General features: G+C 38.1%; 1 protein-coding gene across 2 annotated transcripts in view; it reads right to left on the minus strand.

The window, feature by feature from the left end:
• Window positions 1–25,133, minus strand: part of Mlc-c (Myosin light chain cytoplasmic) — a 63,367-nt gene extending 38,234 nt beyond the window's left edge. The window contains exons 1-4 of one of the 2 annotated variants that reach the window (XM_067147210.2): window positions 25,019–25,133; window positions 24,896–24,923; window positions 19,609–19,749; window positions 6,184–6,348 (exon numbers count right to left, since the gene is read on the minus strand). In XM_067147210.2, the coding sequence (XP_067003311.1) occupies window positions 6,184–6,348; window positions 19,609–19,749; window positions 24,896–24,923; window positions 25,019–25,021 (337 nt within the window). In that variant the 5' untranslated portion in view covers window positions 25,022–25,133. The other variant, XM_067147209.2, reaches the window with a different exon arrangement.
• Between the last annotated feature and the right edge of the window lie 1,239 nt (window positions 25,134–26,372).

The following is a 26,372-nucleotide window of genomic DNA, read 5'->3' on the forward strand; positions in this document are numbered from 1 at the left end:
ACATTCAATCAGCATAAAACAAGAGACTATTACAAAACATTCAAGCAATATCAATCTAAATTTACCCCTCCCACACTTATGTTAAGAAATAAAAATGGTAAAATGGCACACAATAATCAGGATAATGCTAACATTCTTGCAGAATACTTTAAAGAGTTACTTAATTGTGAGGATCCTGTGGAACATTTAGAATTTGATCCTAACCCAAAAAATAAAACTCCATTACAAAAGATTATACCACCAGTTTACAATGAAGTGAAAACGGCAATTAATGCACTTAAAAACTACAAAGCAGCAGGAGAGAATCAAATAGTAGCAGAAATATGGAAGAATGCTAATGATCAGACTATTCAAAACCTACATAAATACATCATTGATATTTGGAACACGGAGAAGCTTCCTGAGGAATGGAATACAGCGATAATCCACCCGCTGCACAAGAAAGGTGATCGCTCCGATCCAAATAATTATCGGGGGATATCCTTACTTGATATTACATACAAGATTTTATCCAAGATTATATACACAAGAATCCAAGAACAACTCGACCAAGAACTTGGAGAATATCAGGGAGGATTTCGACCAGGTAGAAGCTGTCCAGATCAAATCATTAGTTTAAAATGGATAATGAAGCACCAAAGAGTTCGAAGTAAGGGTCTGGTCATCACGTTTGTAGATTTAAAAAAAGCATACGACAGTATTCATCGTGACTCATTATTAAAAAGCCTTAAAGAATTTGGCTTACATCAAAAACTTGTTAACCTCATTAATATGACTTTTAAAAATACGAAGGCAAAAGTTAAATTTAGAGGTGAATTATCAGAATCATTCACTATAAGAACTGGACTTCGACAAGGAGACGGACTTTCACCATTGTTATTTAATTGTGCATTGGAGAAGGTTATGCGTGAATGGAACAAGAAATGCCAACCAACTATCAAGATCGGTAGAAATATTAAACTCAACTGCCTTGCTTTTGCGGACGATTTAGCATTACTTGCAAATACAATAGAAGAGGCTAAATTTCAAATTGAACAACTAGAAATTATAGCTAAAAAAATGGGATTACAAATTTCATTTGAAAAAACAGAAATGATGCCAACTTTTAAAGTTGATTTACCAGTTATTCAGCTGAACAGTAATAAAGAGATTAAAATTGTTCAGAAATTCAAATATCTTGGGGAAATAATAACATGGAACACAAATGAAAAAGAAGCAATAGAACACAGAACAACTAAATTTAAACAAGCACAAAGACTTACCTGGCCAACCTATAAAAAAAAATCTCTTTCGATAAACGCTAAGCTGAAACACTATAATTCCATAGTTAAACCAGAGGCAACCTATGCTAGTGAAACTTTATTCAAATTAAATGTAAAATCTACAACAGACAAATTACAGAAAACTGAGAGAAGAATTCTTAGAACAATTATTAATAAAAAACACCAAGTTGATGGACAGTGGAGATTGTTGCCTAACAACATTGTCTATCGTGAATGTGAATCAATAATATCTACAATGCGTAAAAGAAGAATTTCCTTTTTCTGTCACATATCAAGATTAGCAGACACCAGGATATTGAAACAACTATTCGATTACTTTTTGAAGAATAAAATCAATAATAATTGGTTCAAAGAAGTTCAGGACGATTTGGAAGAATTGGGTATAACTCGGCAACAAATCAAAGACAGAAAAGAGAAGAGGATTTTGAAGAACAAAAGCATAAGTCTCAAACTAAAAGCAGTTGAACGGAAACAATATACTATATCGGACACACAAAGGGCTTCCAGGTCGGAGAGGATGAAAAAGTTCTGGGAGAAGAAGAAGAAATTAACTCAAATGTATTGATTTCAGTGCTCCAATGTGGGCGTAAAATATGTAAATAAATAATAATAAAATGTTAATTCTAATGCTCTTTCTCTTCGCAGTAAAGTACTTATTTAGGTTATTATCAGTTTATGTAAGGTGCAATAAAGCGACAAATTTATTGCTGCAAGCCGTGTAAACACGCGACGAAGAGGGTATAAAAGTTTTATAGATGAAAAGTGCATGGCTCAATTTGAATAAAACTTAGTGTGCAAAGCCAATATTGCACACCCTTTCAAGCTGCTATATCATTTGTTTAAAATTTCAAACGGATTCATAAGAAGCTGATAGTAAAATACATTGCGTGTTTACGGTGTTCTTGCGAGCAGGCGACCGGGAAGTTCCCTGTTGTTGCAACACACTGCCAACAGAATTCAGTTTCTGCGTCACACTCACTTGTAAAGGACATATTTTAGAATAGCAATCGGTGTTCACACGGGGGTGATATTTAAAAATGCTGCTTACTCATAAGGAACGTTGTAAACAGTATCACGAGAAGAAATATGACACCTGCCCAGTTACGCATACGCCACCAACAGGTACGAGAATCGGTGAAGAAACACAGAGCTCAGAAGAAACTTCATGGCTTATCAACAGCTACTTTCTGTTCTACAAGTCGAACAAAACCATCAACATTGATTACAGAGCAGAGTACGCCAACGTCTGGTTACAAATGCAAACAAATGCAAACCCGCGATCACCTGGCTGGCCAACTTTTTTCAGTGCCAGAGTTGACTCTGGCTCTATTCCCAGTGATTGGGCTACAAGCATCACTGTGACTATCTTTAAGCAAAAAGGTGACCAAGCATTTGCCTGGTATGAAAATGGGAAACCACGGAAAACCATCTTCAGGGCTGTCGACAGTGGGATTCGAAACCATTATCTCCCGAGTGCAAGCTCACAGCTGCGCGCCCGTAACCCCACGGTCAGCTCACCCGGTACAATTACATAGATGTACGGCATGATTATGCAATTAAAAATCATTTAGTACTTGAATACACACTAAGAAACTAACAGATAATAAAGAGACTGCCAGACTGACAAATTCGCACGGCAAGCGGATGAATTATAACTCAGTGGCCACAACCTCGGCAAAAAAAAAAAAAAGGTACCCCTACTACCCTTCCTCACAGTATATGCAAAGTCTCCACTACTTGCCATAACGCTATACAATAAAGGAAAGATTTAGCATATAAGACAACAAGGCTTGTACAAATAGCTTGTTTAAAATAATTCCTAGTTCCAGCTGGCTAAAGTGGAATAAAATGGCATATTTACTCTACAAAATGGGGGTGGGAGCAACTGTTCCTCCTCACCCCACCCCCTAACCGCCGCTACTGTTTGTAGACACGCCAAAGATGCAGTAAATCAAATCAAATAACTTAGTAATTTATACACGTGTAGACATTCATCTCGATAAAACATTTGATTGTATCAACGGGCTAGAATAACATAGAGGGGCTGTATACCTGACATCAGCGCTCCCTGCTTGAAGCAAGTTGATAAGGGGCAGCCATGTTAACGGTTGTCAAAACAAAGCGAATTGGCGCGAGAGCATATGTTGAGGTGACAGGGAGATCGTGCTTGCCAATTTAATTCCCTAAGTTTTAAGAAGTGAAAAGATAGATTCTCGCTTTCAAGAATGCCAGCCGTAAGCTCAGCGTATGGTTGTACCAATCAGAGTAATAAAACCAAGGATATATCGTACTTTAAGTAAGTATTACTGAATTATAGCCGAGATTCCTTTTTGTAATTTCTGTTTGTAATTAAATCCATTTTATTGTTTACTTAGCGGAAGTACGGATAGCCACGGTAATTATTTGTCAAATTTTGTTTCAGATTTCGTTTAAAGAACAAGGAATTAACTGAACAATGCGTTGTGAGGGCGAAAAGAGATAAATGGTATCCCACTCAATTCAGTTGCTTATGCTCTGTACATTTCCAGCCCTATTTAATTTTCATTCACATCTACAAATAAAGGAAATGGAACGCCCACCACCAAGGAAACGTAACCACAAACAATCACTTATTTCGTTCAAACGTACAAGTATGATAAATACAGCATTTTACTGCTATTTTTGAAATGTATACAGCCTTTATTGTAGATGTCTGTTGCCTTGGTTTTTAAAACTACGCCACACTTCATAATGGACAACTTTCAAGCTAGTAATCCCAGTATGATATGGTAATGGGAGAAACATGATATCCCCCCTATATTATAATAAATAATTACACTAAACGATTATTGTGGTAAAGTATTCATGGGTCTCCTCTGTGGTGCACTGGTTAGCGTGAGCAGCTGCCACCCCTGGAAGCCCGGGTTCGATTCCCAGCTCCGCCACAAAATTTGAAAAGGGGCACGATGGCTGTAACGGGATTCTATCAGCCTGGGGAGGTCAACTGAGTAGAAGTGGGTTCGACTCCCACCTCAGCCATCCTCGAAGTGATTTTCCGTGGTTTCCCACTTCTCCTCCAGGCAAATGCCGGGATGGTACCTAACTTAAGGCCACGGCCGCTTCCTTCTCCCCCCCCACAAGGCCCCTGTTCAGCAAAGCAGGTGCAGCCTTCCCTCACAGTTGTATCTCCCGACCCAATGTCTCACGCTCCAGAACACTGTCCTTGAGGTGGTAGAGGTGGGATCCGTCGCTGAGTCCGTGGGAAAAACCAACCCGGGAGGGTAAACAGATTAAGAAAGGAACACAGTACTCATGAGGATGCAATAATTTTAAAAATATTAACAGAATGAGGTAACATATTATAGGTCCCTATGATTTTAAGGTTTCCTGTCATAAATATTTATGTCCATCGTTTTTATTCTAATTTACGCTTAACCACAACAGCCAAGCAGGGTAACGCTCTTGTTCCGATTTCGAGGCCTATTCGTATGTCACTGTGCGATGATTTCGAACTACCCCACAATCAACTGATCGTGATGTTGGCCTCGTGCCGAAATATGATGAAGTGGCGGTATTCGCTTTCATGCTTCAAGCTTTCGGCAACGGACTTTAATTCTCCCCCAGCGATTCTAAAATGCGCATTTCGTCATTTAAAGGCCATGCCCCCTTGCTTGTGTGACAACAGGAAACATGGCGGACGTTCGTTCTATTAGGTTCACCCAGGCAGCGCTTCCGCCTCTCTATGTTATTCTAGCTCGTTGGATTGTATGGAACAAAAACTAATACTGTTCAGCGAAATATGTGTGTAGAAGGCGTACGTCTATTTGGAGCTTCTGCTGCACTCCAACCAGGTTGTCCAGCTTAAAATAATGTGTTTATTCATTGCTGCTGATCACACTAGTCATTGCCGATATACAGACAGCAAATATAGTGCAGCTGTACCATACACCAGCCTAGAATTATGCGGTCGAAAACGATGTTTACTAATGCAGTAGGTGCATTAGACCAGTAGCGCTGAGTAACATGCTGCGAGCAACACACTGTTTCTTATCTCTTCATATTCTGACAAAACCTCCATGCTGGAAGTAGTTCCCCTGTGAAAATCAGTTGGTAGACATCCCATTTATCATTTTTGCATGCGGGGCATTTATAAGTAGAAAGTACAGCGTTTGAGAGCCACCTGGTATTTCTACTACGCGTGGCAGAAATTAAATCTGCCCTATTATGCTGGAATATAGAAAGTACAAGGGAAGATGACAAGGGTTAACTGAGAATATACAAATGTTTAAACTAAATATGTAGACAGGTTGTTGTTATTATTATTATTATTATTATTATTATTATTATTATTATTATTATTATCATCATCATCCTACTACGTGCTAACAGAAATTAAAAATGCCATTAAATGCAGAACTACTGAAAGAATTTCACAAGGATTACAAAAAATAAAGCAAGGAAGATACTATCTAATAACTGCACTTAGGTAGGCTTATATACTTGTTCAACGAAACAATTGAAATGTGGTTAAAAGTAAATACTTCAACAGATTTTACTCCTATGTGCTACCGGAAATTAAAACGGCTCTTAAATGCTGCAAGATCAAAAGTACAAAGCAAGAAACTTAGCTACCACCATCATTATGTACATACTACACCATGTTTGGGGAAAATTAGAATATCGCACTGACATACGTCGCGATAAACAAGGAAGTTAGGTAGGCATCTTTTAGATTGTATATTATTATCAGTCTGCAATAAACATAGTACTTTTCTGAAACCAGAGGGGTCTTTTTCAATAATCCTGTATTTAATTCTAAATTTCATAAAGTAATTTCCAAACATACACAACAGTAAGTTTGCATGCTAATAAAAACCTACCATACATAATAAAAAGACATTATGAAAGACTGTGTACTTACCCAGAGTAGTCAAAAGATGCCTCAACTCTGCTGATGAAATATAACCATTACCATCTTTATCAAAGTGTCTCAAACCTTCAATGAAGTCATCAGCTGTGTCTGAAGAACGAGTCTTTGAGATAGCTTGGTAAATGGGTAGAAATACTTCAAAACTGATACGTTCATCTAAGAGAAAAAAAAAATTGCTTCAGTCATTTCATAATATAACGAATCAAAACACAAATATTTATGTAGCTTGAAAGGAGAAAATGTTCAAGTGTTGGGAACAAGGAGGAAAATAAGCAAAAATAGAAAGAAACCTTATGAAAAACAGAAAAACATTCATTAAACAGATGGCCATAACTAATGAGTCAGGAAATAAAGGATAGTTCTGGTTAATTGTGGTTGATGTAACATGGGAAGCATGTATGCTACAAGAATTCTGAGAAAAACGTATACCAAACAAAGCATGCCTGTAGAGCAATCAAGAGTTTAAAAGTAAAGGATAACGAAAAAGGTCAATGGTTTTAAGAATATTACTGCAAAATAGCTTGATCTCGCAGGTAATCAAGTAATTTATATGTTATTAATAGAGCCTGGATTATTTAAAAATGCATATGTGCTTATGCACATACATATCTTGAACGTTAGTGCATATACAGATTTTTTTTTTCTTATGTGTGATCGATTATCTAAGATTTCTGAACGAAATGAAATATCGAACTCTATATGTTGTACATTCCTTGGCAACACGAGAAGCCTTCCCTGATCAAGGGAAATGCTTTCAGTGTCGTTATACAAACAGGTATACGGATAATGATCCTTTTCACACCAGCTATGGGCTTCTTTCTGACATTCCTATCGCCTTACAGTAGCCTCCCAAGGTTTGCTTAAACAAGTGCGTTCATCTTAAGTTGCTCTGCGTCTATTGCAGTGTTTTTACCAAATTAAAATGTAAAAATGCCTATACATAAGAGCTCTAGGTCTTTTTTAATTAAACTGTGGATATCAGGCAATAGTGACTATACAAGTGACTGATGTAGGTAGTGTACTGTCAAGTGTGCAACAAAGAGTGTAAAATGGAAAATTCTAAGTTCCCATGGAGGGAATTAGATTTTTTCACCAATAGGCATGTCAAAAACAGGAAGAGTGTAAAATGCGAAAAAACATTTCAAACTGAACAGCATTCGAAAACAACTTCACATCTGATATCAAAAGAACAGAGCAAGAATACGCAACACTACTTTTAAACGACATGGAAACACGGCGTGTAGTTAGTACATTTTCCGCTGATGTTTGCAAAAATTTTGTATGAAGGTTGAATAATCCACATCTATGCTCATTTCTTGAAAAGTATTGTGCTGCTCAAAGGATACCAGATGAATCTACTCTTAGGAAGAACTATTTACTTTCAATGCACGGTTCTGTCGTAGATTCGGTATGATCTGACATAGGAGAGAACTGTCTCTGGATATCAGTAGATAAAACAACCGATTTGTGCAGTCTATACATTGCGAACTAAATAGTGGGCAAATTATGTCCAGAAGAACCCAGAAAACCTCATTTACTTCCGTGCAAAGTGCTAAAAAAATCCAACCACACTACAGCTGCAAGATTTGTTAATGATTCCCTGCGACTTCTGTGGCCTAGTGAATCAGAGAGCGATTGTTACAAAGTGCGCCTTTTAGTCACACATGCAGCTTTGTATATCATGAAAGCTGGTCAGTCTCTTCGAGTGGGTTCGGATCCCACTGGTGTCTGGTTGGCCATTTTTGTTCTGTACTTAACATCTCTTCAACACGTACTAAATGTACGTAACACGACCTAATAGGTTGAAAGTCGGTTTTGATTACAATGCGGTCGTGAAAATTCAATATTCATCAATGTTCATTTTTTTTTTTTTAATCGAATCAATGTCATGTTTGGCCCATGGATGGGATTGCATTGCAGAAAAGATACATACCATCTTTCCATCTGTCAACAAAGTAATTTCAAGTGGGAAAAAACTGTTCCTAAAAACACCGGCTCGTATACAGTTGTAAAAGACTAATCTGCCTCAGGTTTCTGTTCCGCCAGAACCTGATCTCACAAGATAGAGAACTTGGTTATCCGCAGTACTGTTCTACCAGGAGAACTTTAATCAAGTGAAAGGTGTAGTTAAATGTGTTACGGAGATATCCGTGGTAGTTAGAGATGAAAGAAGGTGCGGGCTGGAATAGGTCTCAACTACAAAATTAAAGTTAATTTAAAACTTTAACAAAGGTTATATTTTCAAAACTTAACAAATAACAGTATTAACAGGTACCAAGTAGCAGATCAACAAATAAAGCAATTACAAATTACAGTTCGTTATAATATTTGGGCTTCGAGCCCCGTTTTACATTCCTCGAGCTGCCAGCTCAACTTTGCCAGGTTACAGATCAGATCCCAGGGGCAGAAACCCCTTCATACAAGGAGCACTTGCTCCCAACTAATAACCTCAAGCCTCTCTAAGGCACCTTTACCACAACACCATAAAGAGCTGACCTGCTCTCGATCTTTCAAGCCTATAAAGGCAATAACAGACTCTTATCCAAACTGCCATCAAGGCATACAAAGAAACAGGGGTATTTAATACCCAACCTACAGGGCCTTCGCATGAAGAAAACAAAACATCAGGTTAAGTTAATGGCCCAAAGTACAGAAAGGACTGGAGGCGTGAACTTGCACTCCTAAATATACAATATTAAAACCTAAGTGGCTTTAGTCCGATATACAGGGGCTAATCCCAAGCTAGGGAGGTGACTCGTATGAAAAAACTTTAATACATTAAGGAAGAGACGAAACGGTTATGAAAACGTAGTCACCTCGATTTCAAAATGAAAGGGAGCTCGAGAGGGTGAAGCACTCTCTATCCCTGCTTTATGGAAAAGGGATTTGAAGTTTTTACATATACTGAAAAGTAATTTACATTTTAAAGGAATTGGTTACATATTAAAGGTTTCGAACCCTCCCCGAGAGTTAAACTGCTGAGCTAGCAAGAAATACAGATGTTAAAAGGCCATTACCTTGTTAGAGATCTGTTGCCCCCTGCTACATATCCACACACTAAGAAAGATGTTACTGAAGTGGCCAGGAGACAAGCAGTTTTTACACCCACGTGGAAAGTTCGAGACAACCCGCCCACAAACTTTTATTGGATAACAGCACAAACTAATACACAAGACGAGGAAGAAACACCTTATTGGTGGAAAATTAATTACAGAAATTCCTGATTGGCTACATTCAAAACAGGCGGAAAGAAAGGATTTATATTGCCAACCCACAAATGACAGAACAAAATTTAGTAAAGACAAAACTTATGAATACAAAATTTCTTCAAGAAAGTTCATTCCATTGCACCAGAGTGTACTACCATAGTTTTTGTAGAGACATCTGGTAGAGAACGTCCACACTTCTTGATCAATGACAAACAAAAACACATCAAAATTTACACAGAGCCATCTTCGGAGAAACAGTGAGTTGATACAGTTTTTTGAAGTTCAGACTTTCTCCTGTAGAGGAGTTTCAATTGGCGCAATATTTGAATTAGTGGCGTGGAGGTGTACCGCCTGGTACAAAATGTATTGATGATACTCATACTGTGTGTGTTCATAAAGCAAAGTGCGCATTTGAATCTGAAACTCTATATAAAGATATCAGTTTCGTCCATGTGCATTATTCGTCACTTTCGAAGGCGATTAGAAACTTGCAGTGCATCCCTACACAAATCCTTTCAGTTAATACAAAACACCATTAGTTCTTTAAATGCTGTCTGGTGGTGAAACTGGAGAAAAAGTTAAAAGAGAACTCCGTGCAGTGTTGGACTTAAACCCAGGACTGAAGAAGATTCGATCCATAAGCAACTACATAAGTGGAAACAGGTCGTCTTTGCCAGAAAAATGTTCTGAGGAGTCAGTGTACAAGTATTACTTAGTTACATCCGTCGACGTAGACGATCATTTTCAGCGTATAAATTAATTCTCTCCGACAACTGAAAGTCACTGATCCCTGAAAACATTGGAAAAAAAAAACTGTAGATAACCTACTGCCATGCATCATTTTGCAAGGAATAAAATATGATTATCAATTTAACACTGAGTTGAAATTAAATAATGTGTTTGGTAAGTGTATTTTGTTTTATTTTTAGTGCATATTTTCAACATTTTTAGTGCATACGTGTTTGCACATTTTTGGAGTTTTTACTGCATAAGAATCCGGGCCCTACTTATTAGTTAATTCTCAATAATGTCAAACAGGATAAGTGATAGTGGTAGTTCTGGTTTCAAGGTCAAAATAATGAGATTCAGCCACACACACAAAATAATATGGAGATCAAACACTTACACTGATGATCAATTGAACTAGAGATACCAGATCAATAGGGTGTAGCACTCCCTTTCACCCCAATGACTATGACAATGCGGCATGACATGGACTGCACAGGACACCAGAAGTGTTGGGGAGCTATACTGATCCGCAATCGTTGTGCAGCCTCCTATAATGAGCAGAGATTGGTCAGGGCAAGGTGCCGACATTCATTTCGACAGCATCCCAAGATGTGTAAAAAGGTACTGAGAGTGGTGGTGGTGGTGATTAATGTTTTAAGAGGAACCACAACTGGGCAACCATTCTCATATCTGAAGAGAGTTTATTGAATCCATCGGCCACAATTCTGAATAGATGGGTCATGCATTGACTTGCTGTAGGAACAGGTCTCTTGCAGGGTGCAAGAGGCGAACTACTACTATTTCTTCCTAGTGTTTTCCCGCTGGTGCAGGGTCCACTGTTCTAATCTTGGCTCGCCATTTTGCACGATCTTGGGCATTACATGATCTTAAGTCCAGAGTCTGTCATGCCAGTGCTGCTTTGGAAGTCCACGTGGTCGTTTCCCATTAATTTCAAAGTGGGTAAAATTGGCAACTGTTCCAGGTGCAGCATGCAGGACATGACTATACCACTGAATTTACATGATGCAGCAGTGTGATGCCCATCGACCAACAGAACATGCACATTTCCATGGTGTGTAATTGGCGCTCTGTAGTTTTGTCAGCTGATCGACATTCAACACCGTATAAAGCAACAGGACGTACTACCATGCGGTATATTTTGGACTTCAGATGTAGTGGCATCCTTCTGTCGCAGAGTATGCCTGTAACTTATCTCCATCTCATCCATGCTGCCTTTATCCTACTTCGCACTCATCACAAAATCCACCATCAATCTGTAGGCAAAATCCTAGATACCTGAAGCTTACGGTCTTCATTAAGGTCTCTCCATCACCATGAATTGAGCCGTTGCTTGAGATGGTTTCCAAGTATTTGGTCTTCTTTCTGTTCAGTTTAAGACCGTATTGTGAGAGACTGCTTGATGCTGCAATTCACTTCTGGTGGCATCAGCAAGTGTGACATCAACTGCATAAAAGAGTCCAAGGGACACTCCTCTGCAGGCCCCGTTTGTGTCCACGAGAACAAAGAGCAATGGGAACAATGCGGAGACTTGGTGTACACCAACTTTCACTGGGAAGCTCTCCGAAATGCAGACAGTGCAACGTACATGACTTTTGGTGTTCGTGTAAAGCATCTTGATCTTGAAGCATTTCTGATATACCATCGTCACGAAGTGCATACCAGATCACACGATGTGAAACATGGTCGAAAGCCTTTTCAAGATCAAGGAAGGCAATATACAGTGGCCGTTGTTTCTCTCGATGCTTTTCAATGAGCATTCTGGCAGCAAAGATGGTGTCTGTTGTTCCAGCACCCTTGAAGAACCCGCACTGGTTGGTATTAATGTCAACAATATCACGCAGTTGTCGATCGAGGATTCACTCGAAAATCTTCATTCTGCTGGGTCACCTTTTTGCTTAAAGATAGGCACAGTGATGCTCGTAGCCCAATCACTGGGAATAGAGCCAGAGTCAACTATGGCACAGAAAAAGTTGGCCAGCCAGGTGATCGCGGGTTTGCATTTGTTTGCATTTATAACCAGACGTTGGCGTACTCTGCTCTGTAATCAATGTTGACGGTTTTGTTCAACTTGAACAGAAAGTAGCTGTTGATAAGCCATGAAGTTTCTTCTGAGCTCTGTGTTTCTTCACCAATTCTCGTACCTGTTGGTGGCGTATGTGTAACTGAGCAGGTGTCATATTTCTTCTCGTGATACAGTTTACAACGTTCCTTATGAGTAAGCAGCATTATTAAATATCACCCCCGTGTGAACACCGATTGCTATTCTAAAATATGTCCTTTACAAGTGAGTGTGACGCAGAAACTGAATTCTGTTGGCAGTGTGTTGCAACAGCAGGGAACTTCCCGGTCGCCTCCTCGCAAGAACACCGTAAACACGCCACGTATTTTACTATCAGCTTCGTATGAATCCATTTGAAATTTTAAACAAATGATACAGCAGCTTGAAAGGGTGTGCAATATTGGCTTTGCACACTAAGTTTCATTCGAACTGAGCCATGCACTTTTCATTTATAAAACTTTTATACCCTTTTCGTCGCATGTTTACACGGCTTGCAGCAATAAATTTGTCACTTCATTACACCTTACATAAACTGATAATAACCTAAATAAGTACTTTACTGCGAAGAGAAAAGAGCATTAGAATTAACATTTACTATAATCATTTTCATAACTTTTCATCAAATAAACAGGAATTCCTAAAACTTTTGAGAAATATCAAATGAAGTTAAGCTTCTACATCAAGGTTTAATTAAGCACACAAAAACTGAAAGATATCAATAAATTAATACATATCATAAAATTAATACGTCATGTTTTATCTATCTTAAAAACAAATTGTTGAGTTTTATTTTAAACTTTACTTTTTCCTACTTGGGTGGACTATTCTCTGGAATCAGCCTATACATTTACCACGCAACCACAATGTAATTTCGCCAAAATGACAGCTATCTCTAATTCAATTGCTCAACAGCATACTTAAGCCTACTGTACAATTTAATCATATTGTATTTTTATAATAAATGTACAGGAAAATAACTTGCAAGTAAAGGAAGAGGTAGTTTAAAGAAATAAATACATTGTGGAAAAGAAAAGTGGGAAAACAAATGAGAGTTTGACTTGTTTACCAGAAGTAATATAATGTGAGTTTAAAGGAAAATTAATTCTCCATTTTCATGCAGTGACATGTCTAGTCTCCAGAATAAAGATCTGCATCACTTATACATTCTGAATTTCTCCCTTTTTGTTTTGTACAAGGTGGAGGTCACTGCATGATTATGCACTGCGACCAATTGGATACAATGTGCTCTCCCACAGGGAGAGGGTGAATACCACTGTCATCGCATAGCCTACTCCTGACGAATAACACGAAGGGGCCTGCTCAAGGCTAAACATCTCCATCCAACAGACGAATCACCAACAACGCAAGTTCCTTCCTCATCTGCTGGAGTTCCATAGCTCTAGTCTGAGAGTGAGTAATAATCATCATGAATGCTCTCTTCCCAGTTGGTGGTTATCCATGACTAAGAGAGAAGAGTTTTTTGTTCATTCATGCATGCAAAATTAATTCAGTCATCCATCCATCCATCCATCCATCCATCCATCCATCCATCCATCCATAATGGAATGTTCCCTCCTCAGCTGCTGGGGTTCCGTAGTTGTAGGCGGAGAGCATACATCCATTCATTCATTCAATCAATCGTCTCATTCAATCAATCGTTTAATTCTGAATGCTCTCTCCTCAGTTGGTTTTCCTTGACTGGGAGAAAAAGAGTTTCTTTTATTCATTCATTTATTCATTCATTTATTCATTCATAATGTCTGCTATAATTGGAGAATAACCCTGTACAGACTTGTGTAATAAATAGAGATCATTTGAAAATTGAGGTAATCACTGGGGCAAAAAGAAGGGAATGAGAATCAGTTCAGATTAGATCCCAAACTCAAATGGGAGTACGGCTGACTGCCCACCTTTTGCAGACGACAACCATTTCTGCCAACTACATCAATTCAGAAAATCAAGATCAACCATCTGAAAGAAATAGCAGAGAGAAGTGGTCTACAGATCTCACTTCTGACAATATTACTCACCCCTCATTACCTGAACCATATCGGACTGCTACAACACGGCATCCCACTCCACTGCTTACTTCACTCTGCACACTCACGCTACAAACTTTTTAACTGAAAACTCCATCTACAAGGTCTTCTCTGACATCACATTGTGTCCAACTCTACAAGAATCTTCAAGTCTATGTTACTCCACATTTTCCAACCCACCCCAACTGCTATCAATTGGACCACCTCTCAGGTAAAAAATTAGTTTGAGTTCGACTACGGTCAAACTGTCATACACGTTTCAAGAAATACATTCATTCTCTTTATCAATGACCCAAATGGACTCAAAAACATCATCAGTGTCCCACTCCAGTTGCCCGGGTGTGGTTCCATATACTATCAAACAGGTTATAATGTAACTGTACCCAAGTACAACCTCCTGATTTTAGGTTAGGAAATGTTTGTAAAAGACAATCTCCCAATTTTAGGCTAGAAAATTTCCGTAACATAATTTGCAATATAATGTAGCGAATATTATGTGATTGTGTTAAGTTAAAATGTAAGAACATAGTATTATCAGAAGGATTTGTAATTAGGGAATACTGAACATTTATATCCTTATATTTGTATAACTTTAAATTTTGGTAAGAGTCTGTACACATGGCCTAGCAGTGAAGATTGTGCAACATGGGAAACAGTGACAATATCAGTAAAGACAGTTGAAGTTGGCTGAAAGTGTTTTAACCAGTGGCTTGGAAACCAGGGGTACTGCCGGGATGTATAGGCTGAAGATAGTTATTCACCAATGTGGATGAACACTAGAGATCGCTAACTTTCATATCGGCTGCTCTGTAAAAAATCTCAAAGCTCCAATTTTGAATGACGGTTGTGTAGACTGAGAGACACTTGATGTTTTTTCGTCACAGCGTTACTAACAGTGGAATTTTCGCAAAGCTAGAGCCACGTGGAACAAGCCTACATATATACCCATGTCTGCACGTGCGATGTGGTTAATATCCCCTATGGAATTAGTGATGAATCACTCCCGACTAGTGCGTGGTTTGTGAGGAGGCGGGGTGCCTCATTCATCATCGAGCAGACCAGCAGCTCAATGTAATGGCAGTCCAGATCTTATTAAGTGACTGTCTTTGACAGCTAGCTCGAGGGGAACTTCCAAATCTTAATAATGCCACTTCAGTTTTCTTAAAATATAAATTTCAATCTTCTAATGTAAATTTCAAACAAGCCTCAGAAACTTAACCATAATCAGGGAATAGAGAGTGTGATACCCTCTTGAATCCTCTTCAATTTGAGTTTGATGTGACTATGATTTTGTAACAGTTTTTTTGTTTGTAATCTGGTAAATTAAATACTATCTCCGGCTAGTCACCTCAGAAGCATAGGCTTAGCCTCTGTATATTTGAGCCCAAATAGGGTTTTAACCATTTAATTATAAACTTCTAGGAGAGCAAGAGTTCGCCTCCGCACAATTTTGATTTTTTGGGCCAGTAATTGAACCTGTTGTTTTTCCACAAAGGCCCAGTAGAATAGGTATTCGATACCCCTATAAAATTCTATTTTATTCCTATTTCCTTTCATGTAAATATATCAGACTGTTGAGCCTAGAAGACAGCTAATACTGTTTGTTAAATGTAGGTTGTGCCTAGCGAAGCCTCGGAAGTGTAAAATTTATACAGCAAAGATGCTCTGGTTATAAATGTAAAAGTTGAATGATGCCTTTAAAAGGCTGTTAAGTTATAAGGTTCAGAGCGCAGTCTCCTAGACAAATTGGTAGAGCAAACAGACTCTGATTATGATGTAGAAAGTATTGGGAGATCCGTCTCGAAGTTTTTTTGAAAGGAGCCCCAGTGCTCTTGAAGAGTATACAATCAGGGAGCTTAAAGCTCACAATTGTTAATTAAGGTTTCTCGATTGCTACCCCCATCTTATGATCTTTTGTACCTGACTTATATTAAGTCTTATTTCTGAAGAAAAAAGAAAAAGAAAAAAGATAGCCGAGATAGAAATATAACCATAATTTTAAAGTTTTAAATCAATCTTCTGATTGTCCGATCTTGACCCGTAATACCCGCACGTTCTTTCACCTCTGTTCAGCACGGTATTCCCGGAGCAGTCTGATAAACAGAGTATACTGAAGTGACTGGGATTGTTTCGTTTTTTTCATATGGTTATAACCCGAGATAAAATAATTTCATGGTGGTGATGCTATTTTGTTCATGTAAATATTGGGCAGTCGTCTTATCAGTATGAAATCATCAATCTGAAGCATGGCCTTCAAACCATGTACATACGTCTGTGAATCAGGGAGGCGATTCATGAAATATTCTCACAGAACTGGAGTGTGTATCGTAGAAATAGGATAGAAATGGTAGGAGGGGGAGTATTCATTCTGGTGAAAGAAGAATTTGTAAGCTATGAAAAAGTGAAAGATAACAAACATGAAATTCTAGGTGTAAGGCACATTTCTAAAGATAATAGGCAACTTGATGTCTTTGGAGTGTACAGACCGGGAAAGGGTAGCGCTGACGCCGATTCAGAATTATCTGATATGATAATCAGCTATGTGAGAAACAATATGAAAAGGAATGTGATAGTAGCGGGTGATCTCAATTTACCAAATGTCAATTGGGAAGGTAATGCGAACGACAGGAAGCATGACCAACAAATGGCAAATAAGTTAATATGGGAAGGACAGCTGATTCAGAAAGTATGGAACCAACTAGAGGGAAGAATATTCTGGATGTGGTGGTGGTAAAACCAGAAGAGCTCTACAGAGAAACCGAAGTAATAGATGGTATTAGTGATCACGAAGCTGTTTATGTAGTAGTTAAAAATAAACGTGAAAGAAAGGAAGGTATTAAAAGTAGGACTATTAGGCAGTACCATATGGCTGATAAAACAGGCATGAGGGAGTTTTTTAAAAGTAACTACGATCGGTAGAAAGGTTAAGTTGAACTCGGTAATATGGTTTCGAATGTAAGTACCAATCCTCAAGTTCTCAAATCCATTATATTCAATTCTGCTCGTCACTAATCACAATCAAATTGGAAAGAGAAAAAATATCATTAACACTTCCGAAATTACAGGTATTCGCAACCTTGAGCTCAGCTGGAAAGCGCGCTCGCTGTACAAGTCGGTGCAAGTGCGAAATGATACAAAGTTTTAAAATATAATGTGTGCACATAAATATACTGCGGTTTTTATATCATTTTAACACAAAAACGTGAAATTTCCAGTCTTATATTAGGACCAAAACTGAAATAGGCAATCCCAGAACCTCCCATGGCTTTATATATGCAAGGTGCAACATCTGTTCTGGTCTTGATAACATAATTGTATACAATAATATTAAAATACGGTATGAAATTATGTTACTTTAGGAGCAATTTCGATTCCTGTCTGAAAGCCCAATGACTATACACTGCCCTGAAGGTAGTGCCGAAAACCTGTTCGGTGATACACTAAAAAACAAACATGTAACCCTGGGCATAATGTAGACGTTTTGGTAAGTACAAACATTTGGTGAAACTCGTTCAGTCTTCAAGTAGAGCTGTCGAAATGCGCTCTGTCTCCTTCCAATTGTTGTGGGCACTCTCTGCTTCATGATTTCCGAGGATTCTCAACAATACCACCAGAATGCGATGCTAAGATGCTCCCTTATGCAAGTCCACCGCCGATAGCTTTTCCAGTATGGTACAGTACTTCCTCAAATTACCGCAATGACGGGACATTAACACCAAAATCCGCAAGTATGCCGTACTCATCCTTTCGCGAGATACAGTTTCTTGAAAAACGTGTCATCAAGGATTTAGCATTGATGGGACTGAAAATTCTGGACAGTTGATCCGGGAAATCATTTCTTCGAGGAACGGATAATGCGGGATTTTTACAATGTGATTTAATTAGGATGCTCGCAGGACCATGTAATTTGAACTAATAATATGAGAAAACGTAGTTTAAGAGAATGTATAATCGAGGTTCTACTGTATACAGTTCTCAAACCAAGATTGTATGCTTCAGAGACTGACTGTGAGAAGACAAGTTGGTCAGTTAGCAAACAGGAGAAAGAATATTAAAAAAGGATTCTTAGCAACAAATGGGATGATGGGCAGGTACATTCGAGGTTCAATGAACTTTTCAGCAAGATAGAACCAATAACATAATTAATTAAAAAAGGCATATCTTCCAAATGACTAATACCAATTAATAAAATATGGAAATTTTATAACAAAAAAACTACACTGTTGAAGGGGTTCCAAGAATGTAAGAAAAGCCTGAGATTGATCAATATTCCCAAATACAAAATCAGTGTCAGGGCAGAAATTAGACAAATTGTCAAAAGCTGTTAGGGTCTTTATAGCAGAATCAGAGTCCAGAAGACAAAGGGTACCTTTTGTGTGAAGCACACAAGAAGGCACTAATAGGTGGGCAAACAAACAAGATCTAAACCCTGAAAATGAAACAATAATAGCACGCAGTGTATAAAGGCTCGATTAGAATTTTAAAAATTAGAACATGAAAATGTATAACTCACAAGAAAAAGAAGTGCTGTTCTCATTTCAAATTTTAAAAATGCTTCGAGACAAATCTTACCCCACTATTTTTCTCTTTTGCTATTGGATTTACATTGCACCAAATTGGACAGGGCTACTACTGGGAAGGATGCAACCATGGCCTTAATGAAGATACAGCCCCAGCATTTACCTGGTGTGAAAATGAAAAACCACGGAAAATCATCTTCAGGGCAGCTGAACCCACCATTTCCTGAATGCAAGCTCACAGCTGCATGACCTGAAATGCACAGCCAACTCGTTTAGTTATTCCAATTTTGTAAGACAGCCATGACATAGTGACAAGAATTTTTATGGAATTAACCAGATTTCACTACTTCTTCCTCCGTCACCCTTAACCAGAGAGCTCTTGCGTCAGGCTGTGGATCATTTCATTGATCTCCATCCAATTCTCGCACATCCCTGGAGACAGACACAAGAGATGCGTGTCGCTTCTGGGTGTACTAATAAGATCTTTGTTCTAATCCACTTTGACACTTCGTATATTATAAAAGGCATTTTATGACTAACTGCCAGGTTTCAATGAGATCACCTCCAACCTGGAGAACAGACTCATTTTGCAGCCACCCCTAACCTGGAAAACAGACACTGCATGATGAGTTTCTATGACATTTCCTTCCTTGAGGGACCAGCAGCTGCTGTAAATACTCAGTGTTGAGCCACTGGCTGTATGGTCAACTCATACCATAAATATTTAACCCTGGCCACATATTAGACTTTACTATATATAAGCAAATAATCTGTTCCTTTCTTAAAAAGGAAGTACCCACCATGAATCCTAGCCCTAATAACAGTAATTATCCACTTACCTGGTTTATGTTGATGAGTGAACTTTTTCACATCTGATTCAGTTGGGTTCTGTCCTAATGCTCTGAGCACATCCCCTATCTGCGTAACTTGAATCTTGCCATCACCTCGTGCATCAAAAAGCTGGAATGCTTCTTGGAACTCTGCAATTAAATCAATAGTAAGATATGAATGAGAACAAATCTCAGCAGACTGATATTATATTATTAAATCATGTTATAACACACATCTTCACCACAGGCCTTTTCTTTTAAGTTTTGGTCTGTGAAAGTGACAGGATTGGGAAGGTAGCAGCCATGGCCTTAATTACGGTACAGCCCCAGCTTTTGCTTGGTGTGAATATGGGAAACCATGGAAAACCATCTTCACAACTGCCAATGAGCCCACTATCTCCCGAATGCAATCCCCCACCTAAGCGGCTATAACCTGGGATAAGTTTGGATAGATGATTCCATGGAAGGTACAATCACAGAACCCAATGGAAACAAGGTAATGTTTTTTATTATTTTGATAGTGGTTTAACGTCGCACTATCACATCAAAGATATTCGGCAGCATAAGAATAGGAAAGGGTTACGATTGGGAAGGAAGCGGCTATGGCCTTAATATATTAGGCCCCTATTATTATTATTATTATTATTATTATTATTAGAGTAATACTAACTGTATGTGTTCAGGAGATAAACAACACCACATTTCAGAACTAATTTGAAACTCTCATCTCCAAGATTCCAGCATGATATAGCAGATATCTTGCATTTAGGAAGTTAAAAGGATTATATCACGACTGACCTGTCTTAAGGCATTTGATAGGGTAGATCATAGGAGACTACTGGTAAAAATGAGTGCAAGAGTACTAGACAAAAAAGTGACTGAATGGGTGGCTCTGTTTCTAGAATTTTGTGCATAGCAAGGCTACTGAGATTTCCAGTCGTTCATAGAGTTTCAACCATTGCAGCTGTACGTAATAAGGTATTGTGTGTTCATCACGCCTGGCTTTTGTGACGGAACGAACACATGCATTTTGTACCCTCTGTAGTTTTATGTTCAAAGTTTCAGGTAAGTCGTCATGTAAAACTGATCCATAGTCAATTATTGGGAATATAAGACTTTGAACAAGTAGTTTTTGCATGAAAGGTGGCGTACGATACATTACGTTTCAAAATATGCATGGATGACAACTTTTCTGATCACATTTGACATATGATCAGACCAGGATAGGGTTCTGTCAAAAATTAGTCCTAGATTGTTAGGGGTGTCACTATAATAGATATCTGTATCTAGAAATTTTATTGCTGGGGGGGATTTGAGATCAACAGTTTTTAGGAGTTTTATGTAACCTTTGCAAATAAGCTGGGTCTTAGCTACATTTAATTGGATGTCATGATTTGCATTCCATTCGATCAATCGAGAGATGTCATGGCTAAAATGCATTATACAAGAAGGTGTGTTAGTGGGACTAAGGTGGAAGTAAGCTTGTAAGTCATCAGCGTACATGTGAAAGGTAATGCTTTAAAAGACTTCAGACATGTCATTAATGTAAGTAGAAGAACATAAAGGGTCGAGGACTGATCCTTGTGGTACGGTACGCCACAGTTTACTGATTCCCTGCTTGAGGACCGTCCATCAACAAACGTGACTCTCTGATCTATTTGACAGATATTCAAACCACGACAGAGCACTCTGCGAGAAGCCACTTGACTTCAACTTAGCAAGAAACAACTCATGATTAACAGAGTCAAATGCCTTAGAGAAATCAGACATAAGATAGCGAGCTGCCTCTTACCGGTGGCTGTGCGTATATCTGTAACTTTCAGCAGAGCAGTAGTAGTACTATGGCCCTTCTTGAAGCCAGATTGGTAGGGATTTAGAATGTGGTATTTAGACAGATACACACATATCTGCACATGAATAATTTTTTCTAAGTGCACAGAGGATGTTGATAGGCCTAAAATCACTACAATCTGCTGGCATTTTTTTTTTGGGCACAGGACGTACACTGGCTCGCTTCCATTCTGAGGGATAAACTCCAATCTGTACAGAGAATGATGTGAGATTGACAGCAGGCAATGGTACGATAAACGGGGTTAAAAGTCATGTTGTGAGTTTTACTAATAGAAAAAGTCCTCTCAGTTTTAATTACTACGTTGGAGTGAAATTTCCTTATGGTGCTAATATAGGGAATGATGATCATTGGGGTAATCACATAAACAGGACTGTACATAAAAGGTAGAGATCTCTGCACATGGTTATAAGGGTACTTAGGGATTGTAGTAAGAATGTAAAGGAGAGGACTTATAAGTATCTGGTAAGACTCCAATTAGAGTACAGTTTCAGTGTATGGGACCCTCACTAGGATTACATAATTCAAGAACTGGAAAAAATCCAAAGAAAATCAGCTCAATTTGTTCTGGGTGATTTCCGACAAAAGAGTAGCATAAGAAAATGTAGCAAAGTTTGCGCTGGGAAGACTTGGGAGAAAGGAGGCGAGCTGCTTGACCAAGTGGTATATGATATAGATGATTCCCATAGAGTACCTGAAATATTTCTCCCGAATGAGTAAGTCTCTCATAGTGCATTGGCACTGCCGGTGGCTCCAGGTAGCCTATTCAGTGGCCTCCACGGTATGTACTAGCCATGCGTCTTGGTGGGTATGCTATTTACGAACTGATGAGCCCAACTTAGCACACTGGGGTGAAACGCTGGCAACCAGGAATGAGTTAGCTGGAAAATTTATCATGTTCAATAACGGACCATTTATATTGGTATTATAAGTGGTATGTACCAATATAGTTGGTCCATTATTGGACATAATAAATTTTCCAGATTCCCTATGGGAATCAACATCTTTATCATAGGCCTAAGTGGTATGTTCTGAGCTGTCAGTGGAGAGATGGCGTGGAATGACATCAGTATATGAATAAGTCTGAATGGTGTTTTTAAAAGTAGGAAAGATCACAATATGAAGATAAAGTTGGAATTCAAGAGGACAAATTGGGGCAAATATTCATTTATAGGTAGGGGAGTTAGGGATTGGAATAACTTACCAAAGGAGATGTTCAATAAATTTCCAATTTATTTGCAATCATTTAAGAAAAGGCTGGGAAAACAACAGATAGGGAATCTGCCACCTGAGCAACTGTCCTAAATGCAGATCAGTAGTGACTGATTGAATAACACCGGACTGTTACTGCCTTGATCTCTTCACACCGTGACATTATTTGAAATACAGGGACATTTTTAAAAATCTATTCAGGGGACTGCCGTTCGCCTAGTCGCCCGTGCTGCGAGCCAGTTTCGCGCCAAGCACCTCGCTGTAATGCGCTTCTCGGCACCACAAGTCCTCTCCTTTGCAGTCTACTGAGAGCTTTATTAGCGTAAGGTTCAGTTTAGTCAAGTGTTCAAGTGTTTAGGGCTCAGTGTGTTTTTTCAATGCCATTTTCATTACATTAGTGTGTGTATATACTGTACATAATACCTTCATAAATTTCAGAAAATCTTTTGCGAAAACACTCTGACTCAGTGTAGGGCAAGCGCTGGCCGCATTATGGCAAAGTGCTTGGCGGGAGAGAGGCTCGCAGGGCAGGCGACCGGGCGAGCGGCAATCCCCTGAACATATAAAATAATGTCCCTGTAGCTTACATTTTTCCACCAGCTTAAAGAATTGTGAATATTATATGTTATATTTTGTGTAAAATGCAGTGTTATTAAAAACTATATTATCAGTTGGAAAATATTTGCTATGCTTTAAGTAAAAATGAATTTCAAAAGATAGGTAAGTACTTAGATGTCCTCTCAAGTTATTTTGTAAAAAAAAAACTTTTTAAAACTGAGTGCTTACTAATGAATTTGTGAGTAGGTATAGAGGACCTGCAGTTCACTTAGAAACTAGATTCATGATCTGTCCCAGCAAACACCAGTAATAAAAATTAACACTACCAAAAATTAATATCAAATTAAGACAGACCATTTCTAGCTAACAGAAGGGAGTGCAGTCAGCAGCCTACAGATATGTATATTCTAGCCTATAATATAATAAATTATAGATCCCAAGAACTCAAGAAGAATTTTTCTCTTTTTTCGTATGTTTGAAACACATTTTTATGTGAATTTTACTTACTTGAACTTCTAAAGATTCTGTGCTATCAGGTTAACAAAATTGTAAAAATGTATTATCCTTTATGCTGGTAGAGTATTCTGAAAAACTATGATTGAGACTGAAAATTGTATTTTTAATGCACCAACAACTATGTATGTCAGTCAACTGAGTTCGTCCAGGTAGTAATCATGCAGAGAAAGTAAGACTAGTGATCACAGCAAGGAAATTTTTCATTTTTTTTTTTACCTCACTGGTACTAACATGTATAGGCTAATGATGATAATGTAATATAATACAACAAAAATAAAAACATCTGTCTATTCATCTTATGAATAAGCTTAGAATGTGTGCAAGTCAAAAAGTTAATGAACACAGGTAATATATGAACAGAAAGCAATGAAATACAGGTGTTTTTTCCTTAATTGAGCAAGGGTAGGTACCTAATGAAGGCTGAAATGTAATTATTTAAATCTGTGCCCACTACCAAGTTGTTAAGTGTACAAACCGTCAAAAATCTATTATAGATTACTGTACTCACAGAAGTGTTCTTTGCACAATTTGTGCGTCGTGTGATTAATACCATGAATCATCTGTTTGAGAACAGTTTATCTACAATCTTTGTTATTGTTCAGAGGCACTGGGAAATTACCATTAACATGCAGTGAATTACTTAGCATACATACTAGAAATTGCAAAAATAGGCCTAACAGAAATTGCATTTCTTTATGAATTTTTCCTTTCACAATTCAATGTGTTTTATTTGCTAATTTTTACATTAGCTACGAATCTCGCTCGCGAAAAATTTCGGAAACGTGCGTGTATCTCAATGAAATGTCACTAAATTAACAATCAGGTATCATCCTCCTCCTCGAGTTTTCTTTTTCTTTAAATTGTTCTTATTTTCAAAAAGACGTACCTTCGACTGATGTCATTATTCGATTAGCCACTTCATAGCCGTACATGATAAAGGCGGGTTTTCTGACAGCCCAAACACACGGAATGTCACAACCGAACACACGGACTCGAATCTACTAATGTGCCCATTCAACTCGTAGTAAATGTTCTCCCACAAAAAGTAAACACAGAAAACAAGTTACTTAACTTTCAATCTACGTCCTAATAAGGAAAACTTATGTTCGGGGCGTGTCTGTTAGTGAGTCATAAGCATTTAGTGACCTCCTTTCTACTCACCGGCCAACTGGTCTTCTGAATACGAAGCCTGCAAACAGGAATAGAATATATTAGCTACAACCCTCACAGTAAAAACAAATTAAAGCAAAATATTCGTCACGATATTGATCAAAAAGTATTTACCATTTTAACGATATCGGCGGTCTTCGCACTTGCACGTTTGATGGATAAGCACACGATGCATTGATTTCACACAGTTGTAGACGCACACATCATACTTGATCGTATGACTTCCATTGACATAGATTGAACAGTTTCTTCCATTGCTCTGTAGTTACATTGCTGCCAATAGATAGCACAAGTGAAAAATCAACAAGCCGAGTCATTCAAAAACAACAGCCAATTATCTGACCGGAGTTTCTTAAATATATACTACCTTCGAGTGCAAAATTATGCAAAAATACTATCTAATAAGTAAACTATCCGGATCTATTAGAACTATAAAAAATAACGTGAACTTAATCTCCTGAGGTTAACGTCTGCTCCTGTAAAGTCCTGTATAAACAAACCATGTTACGCATGACGAACAAAGATTACTTCCCTAAAATTTCGAAGTTCCCAAAGCCAAAATATACAGTACCAAACAATAAGTCCAATAACGGGACCGCTATCAATGGATTGATGAAACTGAAGATTTTACTCTTTTTTATATAACTACTCCATTATCTCCGCCGAACGACATTTTTCAACACGATTAAATACAATATATCAGTACGAAAATTAGAAAAACTTATATTCAGGAAGTTCTTACCACAAAACCTCGTGACAAACTTCCTCCAGCACAGATAGACGGTGCAAGTAAAACATAAACTGTGTCTACAAAATGAGTATCGCAAGAAAAACATTCGATACAGTATTGTTTATGTTGTACATTAACGATCTTTCTATTTTCAGGTACCTGTATATACAGAAAACGTATCGAATGTTGATAATAGTACCGTGTGGCCCCCAAAGAGGCCTGGTCCAGCTCTTTCGAGTTGACAGGAGACCTGCACGTCTGTGAGGATGGGGCCGTACATATGATGATTTCTAATGCTGAAGAAATCACACACATTCAGTCCCCGAATCATCGGAATTAAACAATGATGGTTAAAAATACCTATCCCGCGGGAAACAGAACCCAAGGTTTAGCCATGGAGTCGTACTCTCGTATGAAAATGGCACCGAAGTAGGTATTAATGGCGTGTCACTTAACATATGGAAAACAACACTGATAGCAACAAACAGCAGGAATAATAATAATAATAATAATAATAATAATAATAATAATAATAATAATAATAATAATAATAATAATAATAATAATAATAATAATAATAATAATAATAATAATAATAATAATAATAATAATTGTACCGGTTGGTACACCCCGACCCCGCAAATTTAAATTGTGCGCCTAAAACGTATCCCCTACAGGAGTAACTCTGAACTTTAAAATCTGTATTAAATCAAAGGTTTCTTGGAAGATGTCACTACT

The sequence above is a fragment of the Anabrus simplex genome, chromosome 5 (assembly GCF_040414725.1).
Source record: "Anabrus simplex isolate iqAnaSimp1 chromosome 5, ASM4041472v1, whole genome shotgun sequence".
Taxonomy (NCBI): domain Eukaryota; kingdom Metazoa; phylum Arthropoda; class Insecta; order Orthoptera; family Tettigoniidae; genus Anabrus; species Anabrus simplex.